Source organism: Terrapene carolina, unplaced genomic scaffold (genome assembly GCF_002925995.2).
Source record: "Terrapene carolina triunguis isolate 2854851 unplaced genomic scaffold, T_m_triunguis-2.0 Scaffold511, whole genome shotgun sequence".
In the NCBI taxonomy this organism is placed as follows: domain Eukaryota; kingdom Metazoa; phylum Chordata; order Testudines; family Emydidae; genus Terrapene; species Terrapene triunguis.
The window spans coordinates 1,001,863-1,022,627 of NW_020664862.1; the positions used below are offsets into that span (position 1 = coordinate 1,001,863).

At 47.8% G+C, this 20,765-nt stretch overlaps 2 protein-coding genes across 2 annotated transcripts; both read right to left on the minus strand.

Annotated features, from left to right (window-relative positions):
* Positions 1 to 364: 364 nt before the first annotated feature.
* On the minus strand, positions 365 to 1,303 carry LOC112115624 (olfactory receptor 51G2-like). Its single transcript, XM_024212756.1, has one exon. The coding sequence runs from the start codon at positions 1,301 to 1,303 to the stop codon at positions 365 to 367; it is 939 nt and encodes a 312-aa protein (XP_024068524.1).
* An 8,615-nt stretch (positions 1,304 to 9,918) lies between these two features.
* LOC112115625 (olfactory receptor 51G2-like) lies at positions 9,919 to 10,857 on the minus strand. The gene has a single exon (XM_024212757.1). It carries the CDS (start codon positions 10,855 to 10,857, stop codon positions 9,919 to 9,921), a length of 939 nt encoding a protein of 312 aa, XP_024068525.1.
* Positions 10,858 to 20,765: the final 9,908 nt, after the last annotated feature.

The window sequence follows — 20,765 nt, forward strand, 5'->3', positions numbered from 1 at the left end:
CCTCTCTTCTCTTTATTGAGAGTATTGACAGGATTTCTGAGATTGGAGCAGCCAGCAATTTGGCTCTTTATGGGCCAACATCCTACCGGTCCCCTGGCTCTCCACGAACACAGTCACTCTGTAAATGCTGCTGCCTGGCTTGGTCTCCTTCCCCCAGTGCACTGTCCTCCCTCAACAGTGGGTGGAAACAACCCCTATACCTTTGCTTCAGGCCTTAGACCCCATCTGAACCTGTCTGTACAGAGTGGAGATCAGTAGCTCATGTCATCACAGATAGAAGGGTCCAGGATGGAATAAGTCGCCGTGTCCTGTGTTTCTTGTTTCCTATGCCACCAGCACTGGGGCCGGGTGATAAACTGACCCTTCACTTCACCAATATCCTGATTATCCTCCAACGAAGGTGTTTGCTTTTCATGCTGTACACAATAGGGTTAATCAGAGGAGGAACCAGAAGGTAGATGTAGCCCAGGACAATCTGAAGCAAGGTAGAAGAGCCATTCCAGAATCTGTGTATCAAAGTCAGCCTGAACTCTGGCGTGTAGAAGAGCAGGACGGCACAGAGGTGGGCGACGCAGGTGTTCAGGGCCCTGAAGAACTCCTTGTGGGATGCGATGCTCAACACTGTTTTGAGGATCATCACATAAGAGAGGAAGATGAGCAGCGAATCCAACACCACCGTTAGGACTGTAATAAACAAGCCATAGATGTTGTTGACTCTGATATCCGAACAAGCCATCATCATGACCTCTTGGTCCATGCAGTAAGCATGGGAGAGGACATTGGCTTGACAGAATTGGAACCGTTTCAGGAGAAGGGGGAGTGGGAGCATTACAGCCACCCCTCTTAGCACACACACCAGTCCCATCTTGGCTATTCTCGGCAGGGTTAAGATGGAGGCATATCTCAGTGGGTCACGGATTACGATGAAGCGGTCAAAGGCCATCAACAAGAGCACGGAGGATTCAATGCATTGAAATGACTGGATAAAGAACAATTGGGCAAAACAGGCATCGAAACTGATCTCCCTAGAGTTAAACAAGAATATGCCCAGTATCGTTGGCATGGTGGCTATCAATAAGCCAAGGTCTGTGATGCCCAACATGGAAAGGAAAATGTACATGGGCTCATGGAGGCTTGGATCTGTTTTTATAATGAACAGAATGACTACATTTCCTAATATTGAAATAACATATATTAAGCACAGGGGGAGAGAGATCCAGAGATTGTGGATGTGTTCTTGCTCAGGTATCCCGGTGAGAAGGAACACTGTGAATTTGAATTTGGTGTCATTGACAGCTGACATTATGTACTGGGCAGATCCAAGGAGTTTTGAACATTCCTTCTTGAAAGGAAAAAGAACAGGAAACTAGATGTTATTTAATGAGACATCTTCCTGCTCTCATTAAAAGTCTGGAGACTCCCAGGAGCTAAAGAAAGAATCAACAAAAACAAAGTCTTGGATTTACACCACCTATAGCAAGATATGCATTGCCAGACTGAATCAGACCTGTAGTCCATCTACCCCTTGTATCCACTGGCCAGTTCCACATGCTTCAGAGGAAGGAGCCCCGCAATAGGTACCCATGAGATAACCTGCTCCCAAAGTTTACCCCTGACAGCCACTAGTTAGAGATATTTTGTGGTGTAAATCAGGAAGGCTTAGAGCCATTCGAAGGGTTTTCAAATCGGTCCTTACTAGTGTATTTGGATTTTCTGGTTACCCATATAAACGTCCAGTCCCTCTATGAATCCTGCTAAGCTCTTTGCCCCATTCATATCCTGTGGCTGGGAGTTCCGCAGCCTACTTGAGCAGTGTGTGATTTTACAATTGTGACCTTCCCACCGACACCCTTTCTGGCCCTCCCCTTCTGAGTGTGGCCCATTGTATCATGACATGTGTACAAACACATGGCAAGTGGATGGTGAAAACAGTCATGATATTTATCTGTGCTGCATAGAAGATATTTATAAATGTGTTTCATTGCTTCATTATTTATACACACACACACATCTCTTCCTCGATATAATGCTGTGCTCGGGAGCCAAAAAATCTTACCGTGTTTTAGGTGAAACCGCATTATATCGAACTTGCTTTGATCCACCGGAGTGCACAGCCCCCCCCCCCACCCCCGGAGCGCTGCTTTACCGTGTTATATCGGGTTGCGCTATATCGGGGTAGAGATGTAAATTATTTAATTATTTTCGTGACTCCTGAGAGTCCAAATGATGCCACTGCATCTTTGCAGCACATGGGATAAATTCCCAGGGTCACGTTCTGAATTTACTAACTGATTTCAACGGCATCACTCCAGATTTACATGTGTAAATTCAATAAGAACCAGGCTCTATTCATTTTCCCTAAACAAATGCTCCCGGTGATACACTCTGTCCCCCTAGAATCCCTCCAGGAGATGCTGAAGTGCTTTGCCTGGCCAATGTTGACTGAATCCAGAAAGTCTGATCATCTTACAAGTTTCTCTTCATTCTCACAGGAACTGCTCCTTCTCCCCGTGCAAGGGTCTGTAGCTATCAGCAAAGATACAAGCTGACACAGACAGTTACTTTATCTGGGTGGGCAAGCGATTGGCATCACAAATGTGTGAATAGTGCAAACAGTAGGTTTGCACTAATATCCTCTTCAGTGTGCAAGTGACTTCAGACATGCTCGTGTAACAGCTAATCGTGAAAACTACATACAGCCACTTTTACACTCCCTTTTCCTGCATCTCTGCTCTACTCTTTGCTGAAACACAGACTTTTGGAAAGTCTTTCACAGATATTGCAGAGGTATTATGTTCATGACCCTGATTAGAAACAGCTTCTTGTTAGTTAACAGGAGACAATATCATACAACTATTCAACATCTTTATTAATTATCTGGATGAAGGGATGGATTGCACCCTCAGATGACACTAAGCTGGGAGGAGAGGTAGATACACTGGATGGTAGTGATAGGATCCAGAGTGACCTAGACAAATTGGAGGATTGGGCCCAAAGAAATCTGATGAGGTTCAACAAGGACAAGTGCAAAGTCCTGCACTTAAGATGGAAGAATCCTATGCACCGCTACAGGCTGCCGCTCCCTCGTCGACTCCGCTTCCGCCTCTTGCAAGCTGGAGTTCCGGAGTCGATGGGGAGTGCAATCGGGGATCGATTTTATCACATCTACACTAGACGTGATAAATCGACCCCCGATAGATCGATCACTACCTGCTGATCCGGCGGGTAGTGAAGACCTGCCCTTAGTTTAATAGCAGGCTGCAGGAAAAAAAACAGGATGGAAAGGAGGAGATCAAGAAAAGCCATCACTCACTCAGCACTTCAGGGAGGTTGAGAGACAACACTGGAGCTACAAGCTGGGAAGAGCCTATTTCCGGGCTCCAGCCACATTACACAGCTTGTTTTGCCAGTGCTGGGAGTCTGTCCAGAGATGGGGCAGCTTTTGCTGAGAAGCTCTTCAGACTGACAGGACAGACACCACTGGGGAAATCTGAAGGCCCTTGGCCTGCCTGTGTCTGCATCAAAGGGGAGGACTTGGGATCAGAGACATATACAAACTGTTCTTGGAAAACCATCTTATTCTCCCATGTTATGCTTTATTCCTACTGTTCAGATTAAAGAGTGTTCTGGTTCAAGAAGGCTGGCTGGTCACTTGTCTCAGTACTAGTCACATGCTCACAAAGGGAGGAACCACAGGTGTGAAACCCACTGGGACCTGCTGGCCAACTCCACCCACAGTGTGTTGAAACCCAGGGCCCAATCTGAGGATGGGAGGCTTGTGGGATGCCAGCGCATGAGAGGGAAGGTTACGAGGCCTGACATCTGGCATTTGGAGACCAGAGCGTGGACAGACATTCAGGTAGTCCTGTAACTCTGAGGGGTATCTACAAGGCAGAAGTGCTGGAGGCCTCAGCCAGTCAGGAAACAGAAATATGCCCTATAGGACTGGGAATTAGCTCGATTTCCAGCCCAGAGCACCCTCTGCAGGCCGGTGATCCGCCTCTGGCCCCAGTGTCCCTCCCTGGACCCCAGTGCCCTTGTACCTGGGGTGTTGCCCCCTGGCAGTAACCCCACAGTCTTAGGGTCTCCCCTCCCTGGGGAACCCCCACCCACTATCCCCACCTCACCTCAGTATCAGGCTACTGCTAGTCATCATAGCCCCACACCTGGGGCAGACGGCAGTATCAGCCTACTCGTCACTGGCAAGGAGGGTTTGGACCTGCTGCCTTGGCCAACCCCTGGGCTGCCCTCTGCAACCCCCAGTACCTCTGGGCCTTCTGCTAGGCCACAGCCTGGGGATTTCCAGGCTGGAGCTCCTCAGCCTTTCCCCAGCCCTGCTCCACTCAGGTATCCTGTCTCTAGCTCACTGCAGCCAAGTCCTTCTCTCTCTGAACACAAAGAAAGACTATTGAGCGCCTGGCTCCCAGCCTTTTTATACAGGCCAGCTGTGGCCTGATTGGGGCGTGGCCCAGCTGTGGCTGCCTGCCCAATCAGCCCAGCTTTTAGAGCTCCAGCCCTCTGCCAGGGCTGTTTTAAGCCCTTCCCGGCAGGAGCGGGGGACCACCCCGCTACACACCTATTTCCACAGAGCAACACAGCTCTGAATTCCTGCCTTCACAATCGAGCCAGAGAATAAAACCTTTGAAAATGCATTTGCTGGTTCAATTTCCAGGAGCAAATAAACCTGAGGTGATTTGGGAACTAGTCACTGATATTCTGTGGGGTCTCCTCTCGCTCAGCCCCTGGCAGGATCGGGCCCAGAGCACACGGCCCCTCTAGAAATGGGACCGCTGGAGAAATCCTGACTCGGGGTTTTGGGGTTTTAACACTCCGAGCTCACTTTGAATGTCAGTTTTCTGTGTAGCTTGAACACCCCACTGTGGAGCACGAGCAGATATAGGGGAGGGGTTCCCAAGCTACCTAGTGCTGCCTGTCCTCCAGCCCTGTCACTGAGTCACCCCGACAGCCCAGCTGAGTCCTCTGCCACTGCACAGAGCATGTGTCAATGTAAACAGGTCGCAGCCTTTACACATCACTTTGCATTTTAAAGATAGTGAAACCTGCCAACGTACCCAATTCCTGCTAGAAGGGGAGTCGTTGACACCAGAGATCTTCACCCAAAAGGACAAGAAGTCAGAGCTGAGGGGAAGCAGGCAGTATCTGTTCAGATACGGAGGCAACTGTCTTTATGAAGCATGCCTGCACATTCCCTTGGGGGCCACTTGGCCATCAGGGAACCTCAGCTGTTGGCTTCGTGTGCACCAGCTTTAACCCTGTCACAGCCAAAGGCAAACTGCAGGAAGCCAAATCATAGGGGATGTGCAGTGAGGCTACACAACTGGGCTGCAGCGCAAGCCCTGCTGCAGGCTCTATTCCTGGAACCTGGGCTTGTCTTCACTGTTCGTATGGTTCTGATTAGTTACATGGCGACTTTGGGGGTGGTGAGTGGTAACAATGATGCTCTCACAACTGTGATCTTGCATAAATAAAATAATAATAATTATAATGTATAATATAGGACCAGATTTCTCCCTGGGAGCCCCCTTTCCTACATTACAAACCCAGGGTGCAGGCCAGGAAAGGGCGATTTCACAAAACTCCGTACATAGATATTTCCATCACATCGTTCCAGGAGTCGAGATCCCTTCCCTTCTCTCCCAGTAATGAAAGGCAGGACCCAGGATCTAGGGATCCCCAAAGTTATGCACAGATCTCAGTGATACACTGGTAGCTAGGCCCACCCACACACAATCTCTGGGCCTTCACAATTGCTTTAGGACCCTCCCCAGCACCCTGGTAGCACAGGTTCATGAGAGATGTGCTACCAGGGCCTGTCACAGTAGCCACTTCCCACAGGATCTGCCGAAGGGGCGTTGTACAGAGTGGAGGGGGCTGCACAGAGATGGGAAGGCTGCTCAGAGTAGCTGATGAACACAATACCCCAGCCATAGACTGGGCGGGAGATTTTGACCTTTCCATACCCTGAGTCCAGCCACAGACTCAGTCAGTGCAAAGTTCATGTATGTTGCGAGGCAGCAGCAGACGAAAACCCTCCAATTTCTGTTGTGGATCCAAGGAGCTGCAGCTGGGCAATATCATGGCAGCTGAGCTTTCAGGTTAAAATGATCTATTTTGTATGAAACTTCTCTAGTTCTGTATTGGGCCAGTTATTCTTTTGGCTTTCAGAACATCCTCTGGCAATGAGTTCCACAGCTGACTGTACTTTGTGTAAAAAGGACTTTCTTTTGTTTGTTTTAAACCTGCTGCCCATTAATTTCCTTGGGTGACCCCTGGTTCTTATGAAGGGGTAAAGAACACTTCCTGATTCACTTTCTCCACAGCACTCATGAGTATATAAACCTCTATTTTATCCCCGCTTAGTCTTCTCTTTTTCCAAGCTGAAATGTTCCAGGCTTTTAAATGTCTCCTCATATGGAAACTGTTCCATACCGCTAAACATTTTTATCACCTTTCTCTGTACTTTTTCAAATTCTAATCTATCTTTTTTGAGATAGGATGAACAGAACTACAAAAAGTAATCAAGGTGTGGGTATACCACGGATTTAGATAGAGGCATCATGATATTTTCTCTTATTATCTATCCCTTTCCTTACCATTTGCAACAAGAGTGGTGGGTGGAGCCCCCCGGCCCCAGTCCTTCTTCCCCACCCCCACAGCTGGACTGTTGACACCCCCTTCCCCTGCTTCTGGAGAAGCCCAGAGCTTCCACAGACCCCATGGCTGGAGCAATGAGCCCCTCCACCCCGGATGTTGGAGGATACCTGGGCTGGCTGCAGCCCCCTCAGCCACGCTGAGCCTACTCTCCTGAGACCCCAAGTCGCCCCATGGGAAAAGCTTGTCTCTTCCCAAAGAACCTCAGCTTTATATATGCCCAATGCAGGTTCCAGGGTAGCTGAGGAGGTGGTTGTGAAACTGTCCCCGATATTAATCATAGTGGTATGCTTATCATATGATTATGACACAGTTATATATATCTTGTAAAAAAAAAGTCTTACGAGGTTTCTATGGAAAAAGTATGATTTGCAGAATATGATTATCCTATTTGTATGTCTGTATCATTTTTGCATCTGATGTTATTAATATTGACTATGTATCTGTATTTCATATGTAGTTGCACCTGGGTGACACCCACTAGGCAAAATTCTTACAGTCCAGACAGCCGGTTGAGAAGGCCCTGTTCCAGGTAATGGGACATTAGGGGAAACAAGAGTCTCTAGGAGCAGGTTATATCCCATCTGGTAAGCCTTCCTGAGAACGCTCGGACCGTCTATGGATAATGCCTGCTATGACTCAGCAGGGCATTCAAGGGCATGGAGGCAGACCACATGACACTAAACTCCATTTTGGTACTTGTATATTCCTGCTATATAATGTGGGGAGTGACATCATCTCCTGGCCTCACTCACCACACAAGAGAACTCCTGGAAAAACCTGAGGAACGAAGACTGAACTGGGAGAAATGCTAGGCCCAGGCTCAAGGGATTTCTAGCCTGCGTATGGAAACTTGGTGGACTCCTTGTATCATCAGTCAGGGTGAGAAATTTCTAATTCATATCCAATCTATATAGCACGTTAACCTTAGTTTGTGGTTTTGTTTATTTGCTAGGTAATCTGCTTTGATCGGATTTGTATCCCTTTTAATCACTTAAAATCCATATTTTTTAAATTAATAAACCTGTTTTATGCTTTATCTTTACCAGTGTGTTTTGAGTAAAGTGTCTGGGGAAAATCTCAGCTCTGTGTAAAAAAGCTGTTACATATATTTCCCACACCAAGGAGAAAGCGACCTACATTAATGAGCTTATGCTGTACAGACTCCTGTGCAGTGCAAGGTGGTATAATTTTGGTTTTATACTCGAGCAAGGGTGCAAGGCTGGATAGCTGGGACATTGGCTGTTGTCTCCTGCCTGTCTTTCAGTGGCTTAGGTAAAGCTCTCACGAGGCTCCGTTGGGTGTGCGACGCCACCTGCTGTCATGTTGGGTGCTAACAGGACTTGAAGAGGCTGACTGTGTCACCAACAAAGGTGTTTAAGATTGGGCAGCCCAACTGGAGGGCTAAGGGGCACAGCGGTTCCCACAGCTCCCAGACTGCACCCTGGGGGTGACAACCTGTCACTTGTGTTACTCATCTTCCTGGTTTCATCAGTAATCTCCTTGAAGCGCAGCGAGATTACTGAAGAAGTTGAGTTGCACATAACACCTCCTCACCTACCCTGGAACCTGCATGGCACATTATAATAAAAAAGTTCCCTGTGTGAACCCTGCAACTGCTCGGCAGTGGCCACAACTGCACCCGGGGAGGCTTAGCCTGTCTTGGCCTATCATATGCACCACCTCTGGTTCCCAACATTCTGTTCGCTTTTTTGACTGACGCTGCACACTGAGCGGATGTTTTCAGACAACTATCCACAATGTCTCCAAGATCTCTTTTTTGAGCGGCAACAGCTAATTTGGCACCATCATTTTGTCTGTACAGTTGGGATTAGGTTTTTCCAATGTGCTTTTTTTTGCATTCATCAACACTGAATTTCATCTGCCATTTTGTTGCCCAATCTCCAAGTTATGTGAGATCCCACTGTAACTCTTCACAGTCTGCTTTCCTATTAAATATGTTGAATAATTTCATCTCATCTGCAAATTTTGCCACCTCATTGCTTACTCCTTTTCCCAGTTCATTTATGAATATGTAGAACAGCACTGGCACCACTCCAGACCCCAGGATGACCCCACGATTTACTTCTCTCCATTCTGAAAACTGACCATTTATCCTACCCTTTGTTTCCGATCTTTTAACCGGTTACTTATCCAGGAGAGACCCTTCCTTCTTTCCCCATGACTGCTTTCTTTTCTTAAGAGTCTTTGGTGAGGGGCCTTGTCAAAGTTTTTCTAAAAATCCCAGTACACTATATCATCTAGATCATCCTTGCACACAGCTTTGACTCTGTTCTACCCCTTTGCATTCCTGGGGCAGCAGATCTGTTTTTATAATGAACAGAATGACTGAATTTCCTAATATTGAAATAACATACATTAAGCACAAGGGAAGAGAGATCCAGAGATTTTGGACGTCTTCCTGCCCAGGTATCCCAGTGAGAAGGAACAGCAGAAATGGAGGGGAGGGAAATATGGGCCTGAGTCTCTTGCCAGGACTCCTGTGTGTCAGCCTATGACTCACTCAGCCAGCTCTGCTCTGCTTCTGTGTGGAGTAGGCTCATCAGGTGTGCTGTGTGCAGAGCCACCAACGGTGGTGATGGGGGGCTGCCTGAATGGCTTCTCTTGTGGCTCCTGCAATAATCATGTCTCTGACACGACTCAGTCACAAGCACCTGGCTGAGGGTGTTGGGGAATGGTGGGTGTCCATGCCCCTTGAATAGCCCCTGTCCCCAGCTGGCGCAGCCCCATGGATCACACAGCACCCAGAGCGCTCAGGAAGGGCCAGGACAGTGACCGCAAAACAGCTCTGCAGCTTTTTTCATGGCCCCTGGATGTTTAACCAGAAACTAGACAGTGACAGGCCAGGTGTAATGGGAAACAACATCCACGTCCCTTCTCTTTATTGAGAGTATTGACAGGATTTCTGAGGGTGGAGCAGCCAGCAATTTGGCTATTTATGGGCCAACATCCTACCGGTCCGCTGGCTCTCCATGAACACAGTCACTCTATAAATGCTGCTGCCTGCCTTGGTCTCCTTCCCCCTGTGCACTGTCCTCCTTCAACAGTGGGTGGAAACAACCCCTATACCATTGCTTCAGGCCTTAGACCCCATCTGAACCTGTCTGTACAGAGTGCAGATCAGTAGCTCATGTCATCACAGATATAAGGATGGAATAAGTCGCCAGGTCCTGTGTTTCTGTTTCATATGCTATCAGCACTGGGGCCGGGTGATAAACTGACCCTTCACTTCACCAACACCCTGATTATCCTCGAACGAAGGTGTTTACTTTTCACGCTGTACACGATTGGGTTAATCAGAGGAGGAACCAGAAGGTAGACGTAGCCCAGGACAATCTGAAGCAAGGGAGAAGAGCCCTTCCCAAATCTGTGTATCAAAGTCAGGCTGAACTCTGGCGTATAGAAGAGCAGGACGGCACAGAGGTGGGCGACGCAGGTGTTCAGGGCCCTGAGGAACTCCTTGTAGGAAGCGATGCTCAGCACTGTTTTGAGAATCATCACATAAGAGAGGAAGATGAGCAGCCAGTCCAACCCCACCGTTAGGACTGTAGTAAACAAGCCATAGATGTTGTTGACTGTGATGTCCGCACATGCCGTTGTCATGACCTCCTGTTGCAGGCAGTAAGCATGGGAGAGGACATTGGCTCGACAGTATTGGTACCGTTTAAGGAGAAGGGGGAATGGGAGTATTACGACCGCCCCTCTTAGAACACACACCAGTCCCATCTTGCCTATTCTTGGCAGGGTTAAGATTGAGACATATCTCAGCGGATCACGGATTGCGATGAAGCGGTCTAAGGCCATCAACAAGAGCACAGAGGATTCAATGCATTGAAGTGACTGGATAAAGAATAACTGGGCAAAACAGGCATCGAAGCTGATCTTTCTAGAGTTAAACAAGAATATGCCCAGTATAGTGGGTATGGTGGCTATCAGTAATCCAAGGTCTGTGACGGCCAACATGGAAAGGAAAATGTACATGGGCTCATGGAGGCTTGGATCTGTTTTTATAATGAACAGAATGAATGAATTTCCTAATATTGAAATAACATACATTAAGCACAAGGGGAGAGAGATCCAGAGATTTTGGACGTCTTCCTGCCCAGGTATCCCAGTGAGAAGGAACACTGCGGATTTGAATTTAGTGTCATTGACAGATGACATTATGTAGTCTGCAGATCCAAGGAGTTTTGAAATTTCCTTCCTGAAAGGAAAAAGAACAGGAAACTAGATGATATTTAAAGAGACATCTTTCTACTCTCAGTACCAGTCTGGAGACTCCCAGGAGCTAATGACAAATCAGCAAAAACAAAGTCTTGGATTTACACCAGCGATGTCAAGATAGGCATTGCCAGAGTGGATCAGAGCTGTAGCCCATCTAACCCAGTATCCACTGGCCAGTTCCACATGCTAACAGCCCTCACTTGTGTAATTGGATTGTCTGGTTACCCATATAAACATCCAGTCCGTCTTTGAATCCTGCTAGGTTCTTAGCCCCATTGATAGCTTGTGGCTGGGAGTTCTGCAGCCTACTTGAACAGTGTGTGGGGAAATAGAACAGGGGGGCCTTCTTTTCGATAGCCAGAGCTTTGAATCTGTGGGCCCCGAAATAAACCCTCCAACAGAGATCTGTTATGCTGATGGCCTTTACACAGAGTAGGGCAGGCCTAAGGCCTGAGCAAGACTGAACAACACGATTCTCTGCCAAACTCGGTCAAGGGTCATGTCCAGAGGAGGGGCAAGGAGGGAAAGAATGAGATAATAAAAAGGCCCCAGCAGTAGCACTAATGAAATATGTTCATGACTAATGAAATATAATAACCACTTGTGTGAAGCAATAGGTAACTTTAGCTAAATGCAATTTCTTAACTCATGCAGCTTCTCCTTTGGGTGATCTGTGACCCACTCCGTGATTCCAGCTATCTGCAAAAATAGCCAATCATAGATCTTCTTTAAGCGTCCCATGGTAACCCCCCTTAACCCTTCACCGAAACCCCCCGGAAAATGTGTCTTGAGAAATGTACCCAAACTGGTGCCAAGCGCCACCCTTGAGGAAAACCGCCAAGCGTCCCTCTACCGAAATAAACACCCACTTCTCGGAAAATGATGAGGAAGGTGCCGGGGGGGGGGGAGGGGCTGACCCCAACCCCAGTTTCTTAACTCACGACCGACTCATGACTAACCCCAACCCCAGTTCCTCAACTCATGACTGACCCCAACCCCAGTTTCTTAACTCATGACGTATTGTTTGTACTTTGCTTGCGGTTTAATGCAATAAAGCCGCCTGCGAGCGGTACTCGGGGTGTCAGTCTTCAGACTGCACCCCAGTGCACTGGTATGTATGTCAATAAACTGGCCTCAGGCTTGAGTCTTTGAACTAAAATCACTGCGTGGGTATTGTCGTGGTCAAAGACAACTGTGTGATTTTACAATTTTGACCTTCCCACAGACACCCTTTCTGGCCCTCCACTTCTTAGTGTGGCCCATTGTGTCATGACATGTGTACAAACACATGGCAAGTGGAATGTGAAAACGGTCATGATATTTATCTGCGCTGCTTTGAAGATATTTATAAATGTGTTTCATTGCCTCATTTTATACATTTATAATTATTTTGTCCATTCCTGAGAGTCCAAATTATGCCATTGCCTCTTTGCAGCACATGGGAAAAATTCCCAAGTCCACATTCTAAATTCACTAACATTGACTTCAACTGCGTCACTCCAGATTTACATGTGTAAATTTGATAAGAACCAGGCTCTATTCATTTTGCCTCAACAAATGTTCCTGGTGATACACTCTGTCCCCCAAGAATCCCTCCAGGAGAAGCTGATGTACGTTGCCTGGCCAACATTGACTGAATCCAGAAAGTTTGATCATCCTACAGGTTTCTCTTCATCCTTAGAGGTACTGCTCCCTCTCCCCGTGCAAGGGTCTGTAGCTATCTGAAAAAAGATACAAGTTGACACGGACAGTTACTTCATCTGGGTGGAGAAAGGGTTGGCATCACAAATGCCAAAATAGTGCATACACTAGGTTTGCACTAATATCCTCTTCAGTGTGCAAGTTATTTCAGCCATTCTCATGTAAGGTGATAATTACATACAACCATATTACACTCCCCTTTCCTGCACCTCTGCCCTACTCTTTGCTGAAACACACACCAGCGGACTTTTTCTCAGGACTTTTTGGAAAGTCTTGCACAGGTATTGCAGAGGTATTGTGTGCATGACCATGATTAGAAACAGCTTCTTGTTAATTACCAGAAGACAGTATCATACAACTATTCAAAATCTTTATTAATGATCTGGATGATGGGATGAATTGCACCTTCAGCAAGCTCACAGATGACACTAAGCTTCGCAGGAGAGGTAGATACACTGGAGGGTAGGGATAGGGTCCAGAGTGACCCAGACAAATTGGAGGATTGGGCCAAATGAAATCTGATGAGGTTCAACAAGGACAAGTGCAGAGTCCTGCACCTAGGATGGAAGAATTCCATGCAGCACTACAGGCTGGGGCAGCAGTTGGCTAAGCAGCAGTTCTGCAGAAAAGGACCTGGGGATCACAGTGGATGAGAAGCTGGATATGAGTCAGCAGTGTGCCCTTGTTGCCAAGAAAGCTAACAGCATATTGGGCTGCATTAGTAGGAGCATTGCTAGCAGATTGAAGGAAGTGATTATTCCCTTCTATTTGGCATTGGTGAGGCTACATCTGGAGTATTGGGTCCAGTTTTGGGCCCCCCACTAAAGAAGTGATGTGGACAAATTGGAGAGAGTCCAGAGCAGGGCAACGAAAATGATCAGAGGCTAGGACACATGACTTACGAGGGGAGGCTGTGGGAACTGGGCTTGTTTAGTCTGCAGAAGAGAAAAGTGAGGGGGGATTTGAAAGCAGCCTTCAACAACTACCTGAAGTGGAGTTCCAAAGAGGATGGAGGTCGGCTGTTCTCAGTGGTGGCAGATGACAGAACAAGGAGCAATGGTCTCAAGTTGCAGTGGGGGAGGTCTAGGTTGGATATTAGGAATCACTATTTCACTAGAAGGGTGGTGAAGCACTGGAATGGGTTACCTAGGGAGGTGGTGGAATCTCCTTCTTTGGAGGTTTTTAAGGCCCGGCTTGACAAAGCCCTGGCTGGGATGATTTAGTTGGGAATTGGTCCTGCTTTGAGCAGGGTGTTGAACTAGATAACCTCCTGAGGTCTCTTCCAACGCTAGTCTTCTATGATTCTATGCTTTTATGATTCACTGAACAAGGAGTTCATAGCATAAAACCTTTCAAAATAGTATGTGGAGTATTTCTAAAATACTTTCTAAAGCAAAAGCCATTAAGCAGTAAAGTTACCACTGCTCCTTCCTGTAGAGATTCCAACAACTCTGCTCATGGCTTTCAATATACCTGCATGTCATGAAAGTTTGATGTGTAAAATTCGTATTACAATTACAAGTTTTTGCATAATATTTACACATCTGCACTTTAGCACACACATGTCAACCCAGTCTTTCCTCTCTGATATTTGTTCAGAGATGATTTCTCAGGTTACAGTGGGACTTAAAATGTAGCTTCTGTCATTGGGATTTCTTCAAAAACTGAAAAGATCACACTGTCTTACCCCTCATTCAGTCACTTGTCAGGAAACAAAAGTCTATTAGCTCCTCTCTCCCTGGGTTAATAGCTGACTGGGTCTCCTCAGGTTCTGTTCTGTCAGTCTGCAGCCTGTATCTGGAGTGGTAACAGGCATTGGGATCAGTATAGAAAATATTAATTCCCTGAGCTCTCACTCTCTGGTACATAGTAACCCCAGCACCTGTTATTCAGCCAGGATGAGAGTTTGCAGGAAGTGGATCTGAAAGTCAAATGCATGAGTATTCATGGAAATGGAACTTCATTTCCCACAGTAAAATAGTCTATTGCTCTCTCTCTCTCTCTCTCTCTCTCTCTCTCTGACTGTCTCTGTCCTGTATCCATAAAATCCATAGCACGCGGGAACGGCATTGGGACAGACATGGAGCTGAGCTGCCATAGTGAATGTGTATATTAAGCCCAGTTGTTGGGATGTTTGCTGTGTAACTATATTGGGTTAACTTTTGGGATGTTTATGTTACAGCTATATTGGGTGAAACCAGTATGGCTCTTCTTAGTTTGATAGTAGGCTGTTGGAAAACAAACAGGAATGGAAGGCACAGCTCAAGAAAAGCCATCGCTCACTCAGCACTTCAGGGCGGTTGAGAGACAACACCGGAGCTACAAGTTGGGAAGAGCCTATTTCTGGGCTCCAGCCACATCACACAGCTTGTTTTGCCAGTGCTGGGAGCCTGCCCAGAGATGGGGCAGCTGTTGCTGAGAAGCTCTTCAGACTGCAAGGACAGACACCGCTGGGGAAATCTGAATGACCTGGGCCTGCCTGTGTCTGCATCAGTGTTGGAGGACTTGGGGTCAGAGACGTGTACAGACTGTTCTTGGAAAAACCTCTTATTCTCCCACGTTATGCTTTATTTCTACTGTTCAGATCAAACAGTATTTTGGTTCGGTGAGGCTGGCTGGTCACTCGTCTCAGCATTAGTCACATGCTCACAAAGGGAAGAACCACAGGTGCTGAACCCACCGGGGCTTGCTGGACAAGCACAGTCCCCCCGCAGTGTGTTGTAGCCCAGGGCCCAGTCTGAGGTCAGGAGGATCGCGGGATTCCACTCCATGAGAGGGCAGGTTATGAGGTCTGACATCTGGCATATGGAGACCAGAGATGGGGCAGAGATGCAGGTAGTCCTGTAACTCTGATGGGTATCTACAGGGCAGAAGTGCTGGAGCCCTCAGCCAGTCAGGAAACAGAAATATGCCCTATAGGACCTGTTACCACAGAGCAACGCAGCTCTGAATTCCTGCCTTCAGAATCGAGCCAGAGAATAAAACCTTTGAATATGCATTTGCTGGTTCAATTTCCAGGGGAAAATAAACCTGAGGCGAGTTTGGAACTAGTCACGGATATTGCGTGGGGTCTCCTCAACCTAGGCCCTGGTAGGATCGGGTACCTTGAGAAATGGGATCCCTTGAGAAATCCCGACTTGGGGCATCAGGGTTTTAACACTCCAAGCTCACTTTGAATGTCAGATTTCTGTGCAGCTTGAACAACCCACTGTGGAGCATGTGCAGATGTAGGGGAGGGGTTCCCAAGCTACCTAGTGCTGCCTGACCTCCAGCCCCATCACTGAGTCACCCCAACCGCCCAGCTGAGTCCTCTGCTACTGCACAGAACATGTGCCAATGGAAACAGCTCGCAGCCTTTACACATCACTTTGCATTTTAAAGATAGTGAAACCTGCCAACGTACCCAATTCCTGCTAGCAGAGGAGCCGCTGACACCAGAGACCTTCATCCAGAAGGACAAGGAGTCAGAGGAGAGGTTGCACGGGCAGCAGGCAGTATCAGTTCAGATAGGGAGGCAGCTGTATTTATGAAGCATGCCTGCACATTCCCTTGGGGGCCACTTGGCCATTAGGGAACTTCAGAGATGGGAAGGCTGCTTAGAGTAGCTGATGGTCACAATACCCCAGCCATAGATTGGGCAGGAAGTTTTGACTTTTCCATACCCTGAGTCCAGCCACAGACTCTGTCAGTGCAAACTTCATTTCTGTTGCGAAGAAGCAGCAGACGAAAACCCTCAAATTTCTGTTGCGGAGCCAAGAAGCTGCAGCTGGGCAATATCATGGCAGCTGAGTTTTTGAGAAAAATGATCTATTTTGTATGAAAACTCCTCCTAAAATATGGATGAAAAAGAAACATTTATTTATGCCTGCACATTCCCTTGGGGGCCGCTTGGCCATCAGGGAACTTGAGATGCTTGGCTTAGTGTGCACCAGCTTTAACCCCATCACAGACAAATGCAAACTGCAGGAAGCCAAATCACAGGGGATGCCTGGGGATGCTACACAACTGAAGTGCGGCACCAGCCCTGCTGAAGGCTCTATTCCTTAGAATCCGAGCTTGTCATCACTGTTCATATGCTTCCAATTAACCTCATGGCTACTTCGGGGGTGGTGAGGGGTAAAGATGATGCTGTCACAGCTGTGATCTTTATGAAATAATAATAATAATAATAATAATAATAATAATAATAATAATTAATAATAAATGACCAGATTTCTCAGTGGCTGCACCCTTTCCTACATTACAGACCCAGGGTGCAGGGTCTGGCTGGCTTACCACTTCTAACGTACGTTAAAAAAATTGCTCTTAGTGTTTGTGTCTTTTGCTCATTGCTTTTCAGATCTCTTCCACTAGGTACTCGGTATCGGTAAGCACCTCCATTAAGAGTCACACCACCAAAAATTATGAGATTGGCTTAGAAGTAATGAGATTTAAATATACACTAATATGGGGTTCGTTTTCACTTGACTTTGTTTCTGAGCCATTGGGGTCACCTTCTTCAGGTTTTCGAGCTTTTCTTCTGGTCACTTGTTTAAATAAACTTTCAAAAGAAAACCGAAAGCTGAGAATCCTGCACAGTGTCTTGATTGCAGAAGTTGGGGATTCCAGAAAGACAGCAAATAGTGTGAAGCGTTCAGGTTCTCCACCCAGTACCAGAAATCATCCTAATGAGACAAACAGAGTTGAAATCTCTCTGATGAACACAAGCTGTGCACAGACATGTCATTGGTCTCAATACGGGGGTAACTGGGTGAAATTCTGCAGGAGGTCAGACTAGATGATCTAATGGTCCCTTACGGCCTTAAATTCTATGAATCTATTAATCATTGACTTCAGTGGATGCAGCTTGAACAAGTTGTTCCTCTGAATGCTGATAGCCACTCAATAAGGATAGATATTGGCCAAGAAGAATTAGGATTGTCACAGTAAAACTGTGTATATGGTCTCTTTACCCTCTAAACCATGTCCTTTCCTGTCTTTGGGGGAATATCACAATTATACCACTCTTCCAGCTGGGAACAACACCCATCTACGCTAAACACTTATCACCAAGCAGGTCCCACTGGACACCTCAGCATCTTTCCTTAGGATGCTTCTGACCAGAGCTATACAGTCACCATCAGCCTCCTTAAAACTAGTAGGTTTATTAGCAAACAGCACAAAGCATTAGAAGAAATGGTTTTAAAATATCAGGCAGTGGTCATATGTCTTCACTAATCTATCTGACATATCACTACAAGCTAAGTTAGACAGGCTTTGCTCAGGAGATAGAGAAACAGAACTGGCCCAACTTACATTCTTTTGGGAAGACAAGGAGCTCTGGGGACCCAGCCTAGTTTCCCTGTGTCTCTGAGAGCATCTTCCCATCTGTTTGCCCCTTTCTTCTGGAAGTAGCCTTTGCTGAAACCTGTGCAAGCCTGGGCCCAGTCACCGTAGTGCTCAGCTGTGTCTATGTTGCAGGGCCAAGGTGTGGAGCTGACCTTTGCCCTCTGACTGCTTTCTCCCAGCAGACGTCTAAGATGGTCCAGTGACTGTGTTGAAACTCCCAGCATAACTGTGACACTCCAACACTCTCCTCAGAAATCCACTCCCTACCCCTCACTGTCGCTCCTGAGCACCCCCACATCTGCCACAGACACCTCGGTGCTTGAGTCACAGGGCTTCTCAGAAGCCAGCTGTCATGGGAGGCCGTGGTAAGAGGCCTTTTGTAGACAAATGTCAGAGATGTTGCTCTGGTGAACCATGACATAGCCCTGATCCTAGGGTCTGAGGGTATCTGATCACCTTGACTATCATTATTCTCCCGCCACCACTGTGAGGCAGGGCAGGGCTATTATCCACCTGTGCAGAGGCTCAGAGAAAGGCAATGTCTTGCCCACATTCACACAAAACAAGGCAATCAAACCCAGTTGTCCTGAGTCACAGAGCAGTGCCAGACCACAAGGCCAGCCTTCCAGCCATCTGAGCAGTGACAGACCTGGCTCAGTTCTCTGTTTTGCCAGCAGAGCTCCCACCTCAGCTGTAGAGAGCGGGGAGGGCCAGGAGCTTGTTACAGTGGTTTGATTCACTGGTCTGTTCTCCCGCTGCCTCAGTGGACTTTAGAGCTGCCTGGGGGCAGGGCTGATATACGCCCGGTGGTAATGGCTTGCAAGAGCACAACCCACTCTGGCCAAGACCCTGCGGACAGGAGCCTCCCCAGAGTGCCCTCTTGGGGCCTGAGGTAGCCCTGCAGGCACCCTGCCCTTCCCTCTAAGGTCCTTGCAATGACTTACTCTCAGCCTGGGATACTTGAAAACGAGAACGAGAATTAATGTGGGGTCACATTGATTCAGTCTTCTCCAAAACACAGGCTTTCCTACCGTCCGGTTCCATCCTCCACCTTTATTCAGGACCTCCTGCTTGCTGGGGTCAGTCTTGTTTCAGGCTTGCTGCAACCTCACGGGCTTCTCCCCATCTGGTTCCCATGATATCTCAGTTCCTTTCCCCTGGGCTGAGCCAGGGCAGCTGTCTGTCCCCTGCTTGTGTTGCCCATCATTTGAGAGAGGATTCAGCCTGCCTTCCCTTCTACAGCTCCTCCTGTTTTTCCTGGAGTAAAGGGAGCCATGCCCTTCTCTCCAAGGCCCTTGTCCCAGGCCCTTAAAGAAACAGTAGCCTGGGATTTCCCCGGGACCATCTTCCTCCCTCCCACTAGTTGGCTCTACAAATCTCCTGTCAGCTCCAAAAGTCACTGACACCCCTAATCTCTCATACCCATAACGGGGACAATCCCCAACACACCACCTCTAATGGCCATTGAATTAAGGTGTACAACACATCCTGAATTGAGGAAGAGAGTCCCAAAATGCAGAGTTGAAGTCCCAGTGTGGGCTGAAAGACTCTGGAACAGCATTTGTCCCGAATTCCCTAGAGTGCCAATCCATATCTGATCATGGGCACAGCCACTCTTTTCACTGTTGGGGGGCTGAGGTCCTTAGTCCCCCCTCGCTATGAGGTCCCACCCTGCTCGTCTTTCCCCCAAGGCCACATCCCCGAATGGGGCAAGTGGAGGGTCTAGGGTTTCCCAGAGTGGCGCTTCCTCCCTGGACTTCTTTTACCATGGCCTGGCTCTGAGATCCGGCCTGGTCAGAGGGTGGGACTTGGGGGAAAGGAAGGAACAGGAGGTGGGAGTTCAGGGGGAAAAAGAGCACCAGGGGTGAAGACATGGAGGGGGTAGGGCTCCTGCATTTGTCCTGCTTTTTCCTTTTGAGAAGGGGGTCACCTTACACTGAATGGGCTAGACTGGGACAGGAGATAGCCATGACTCTGTTGGGGAACTGAGGCCCTTTTCTACCCCTTTTCACTGCTCGGGCAGCAGAAATGGAGGGGAGGGGAATATGGGCCTGAGTCTCTTGTCTGTGTGTCAGACCCTCACTCACACAGCCAGTTCCGCTCTGCTTCCATGTGGAGTGACCTCAGGAGGTGTGCTGTGTGCAGAGCCACCAAGGGTGGTGATGAGGAGGGGGTTGCCTGAATGGCTTCTCTTGCAGCTCCTGCATTAATGATGTCTCTGGTATGACTCAGTCACAAGCACCTGGCTGAAGGCATGGGGGAATGGTGGGTGTCTGTGCCCCTTGAATAGCCCCTGACAACAGCTGGTGCAGACCCCATGGATCACACAGCACCCATAGTGCTAAGGAAGGGCCAGGACTGTGACCACAGAACAGCTCTGCAGCTTTTTTCATGGTCCAAGGATGTTTAACCAGAGACGGGACATTGACAGGCCAGGTGCAATGGGAAACAATATCCACGTCCCTTCTCTTTATTGAGAGTATTGTCAGGAATTCTGAGGTTGGAGCAGACACTGATATGGTTCTTTATGGGCCAACATCCTACCAGTTCCCTGGCTCTCCACAAACACAGTCACATTGTAAATGCTGCTGCCTGCCTTGGTCTCCTTTCCCCAGTGCACTACTGTCCTCCCTCAACAGTGGGTGGAAACAACCCCTATAACATTGCTTCAGGCCTTAGACTCCATCTGAACCTGTCTGTACAGAGTGGAGATCAGTATCTCATGTCATCACAGATATAAGTCCAGGATGGAATAATTCGACGTGTCCCATGTTTCTTGTTTCATATGCTACCAGCACTGGGGCCAGGTGACTGACCCT